This window comes from Elephantulus edwardii, unplaced genomic scaffold (genome assembly GCF_000299155.1).
Source record: "Elephantulus edwardii isolate Elephantulus edwardi_28Jun2011 unplaced genomic scaffold, EleEdw1.0 scaffold00086, whole genome shotgun sequence".
Classification (NCBI taxonomy): domain Eukaryota; kingdom Metazoa; phylum Chordata; class Mammalia; order Macroscelidea; family Macroscelididae; genus Elephantulus; species Elephantulus edwardii.
In genome coordinates, this window is record NW_006399836.1 from 12,339,032 (window position 1) to 12,340,784 (window position 1,753).

The 1,753-nt window shown below is 54.1% G+C and overlaps 1 protein-coding gene across 1 annotated transcript in view; it reads left to right on the top strand.

Annotated features, from left to right (window-relative positions):
• The window catches only part of MB (myoglobin), a 12,984-nt gene extending 12,042 nt beyond the window's left edge, over positions 1–942 (top strand). The window contains exon 3 of the mRNA XM_006890162.1: positions 796–942. Coding sequence (XP_006890224.1) covers positions 796–942 — 147 coding nt within the window. The remainder of the gene's footprint in view (positions 1–795) is intronic.
• The last annotated feature ends 811 nt before the right edge of the window (positions 943–1,753 follow it).

Sequence of the window (1,753 nt, forward strand, 5' to 3'; positions counted from 1 at the left end):
GCTGACTCTTTAAAATGGAGTCTTGATACGGGTTTTTGCTTTCAGGTGGATTGATTTATTCACACCCACCACTTCTGATTTTAGACCTTCACTATATGAAATCATTAAAAACAAAGTGTAAACACACTCAAATGGAAATAATACTGTCGAGATGTTTTGATGGGACAATCCATGATAAAATCATGGAATTTGGGCACCTCCCTAGCTTTCTGCAGTGTTTCCCACTCCCCCCATGCCAGGGGAGCTCAGAGCCTAGTTGCTGATGGGGTTCACCTCCCGAGTGGTTGTAGAGGAAGGTAGAGGTCAAAGGGTGGACATGTGGGTTCAAATCCTGGCTCTGCCCCCTTCTGGCTGCCTAACTCGGGACACACAGTTTATCCACTCTGTGCCTGTTTCCCCTCTGCAGAGTGGAGTTTTACTAGCACTTGTCTCATGGGCTTGTGACATTAAAGGTATTAACTTACGAAGATCATTCAGAACCACACCTGGTGCATGTTGTTGTAAGGTGCCATCTAGTCTCCTAAGACTCATATTGACCCTCTGAGCAACAGAGCAGAGCCTTGCCCCACCCTGTGCCTTTATCAAGTCCATTGTCACAGTAACCGTGTTAATCCACCTTTGTGGGGGTCTTCCTCTCTTTCCTGGACCCTCTACCTTCCCCAGCATGACGCCCATTTCCAAGGACTGCCCCTCCCAGCAACATGCCCAGAGTACATGAGTTGAAGTGATGCCTGGTGCATAGCTAGTGCTCAGTGCATGGAACTAGACCGCGTCCCTCTCCGTCTCTGTCCCCAGTTTATCTCAGAAGCCATCATCCAGGTTCTGCAGAGCAAGCACGCGGCAGATTTTGGCGCTGATGCCCAGGGAGCTATGAACAAGGCCTTGGAGCTGTTCCGGAACGACATCGCGGCCAAGTACAAGGAGCTGGGGTTCCAGGGCTAGTGTCCCTTCCGCCACCCCGCCTGCCTGGGACCCCGGCCCAGGAGGGTGGGCTGAGTCTCACGTAGCCACTAGAGTTTGTGTGGAGTGTCTGCTTTGTTTCTGAGAGGTGGGCAGGAGAGGAGGGGGCTGGGATGGTTGGCCTTCATCCCTTCCCAAGTCCAGGAAGGGGCTTCAGGGGTAACATTGCCACCTTGGGGACTGGGGGCGTCTTGCCTTTGCTGGGGTGAAATCATCCGTGGTGGCCTGTGACGGTTTAGTCACCCTCAACCCTCTTTGTGCCCAAAGCCTCACCCTCTACATTAGCCCAAACCCCCATCCTAGCTTGACACCCACCCCCACCCCACACCACAATAAGCCTTGGGTTCACCCTCGCCCCTGAAGACGGCAGAGTCCCTTGGCCACAGGGAAGAGGTCTGGAAGGCGGATGGACAACCCAGCCCAGCCCACGGGAGGCATTTGGGTGTCTGGGACATAGTGCACCTTCTCAGTTACTGGGGCGTCTCACCTGGTTTCAATAAAAGACTCTGCAACATCTCAGTCTCCAACTGGAGTTTTTCATCCCCTAGAGCAGAGGAATGGGGCCCAGGAGAGGAGGGGCAGGAAGGCAGACAATGAGAGGGAGGGAGAGCCAGGGAGAGTGAGCCTGTGAGAAAGAAGGGGGGACGAGGGAGGAACAAGGAGAGAAGAAGGGAAGGAGAGGATGGAAGGAGGAAGCTGGGAGAGAAGGAGGGAAGAGGGGAGGAGGAGGGAAGGGGCAGGGAGGAGGAGAAGGAGGAGGAGGAGAAAAGGGGCAGTAAGGAGGAAGAGGAGA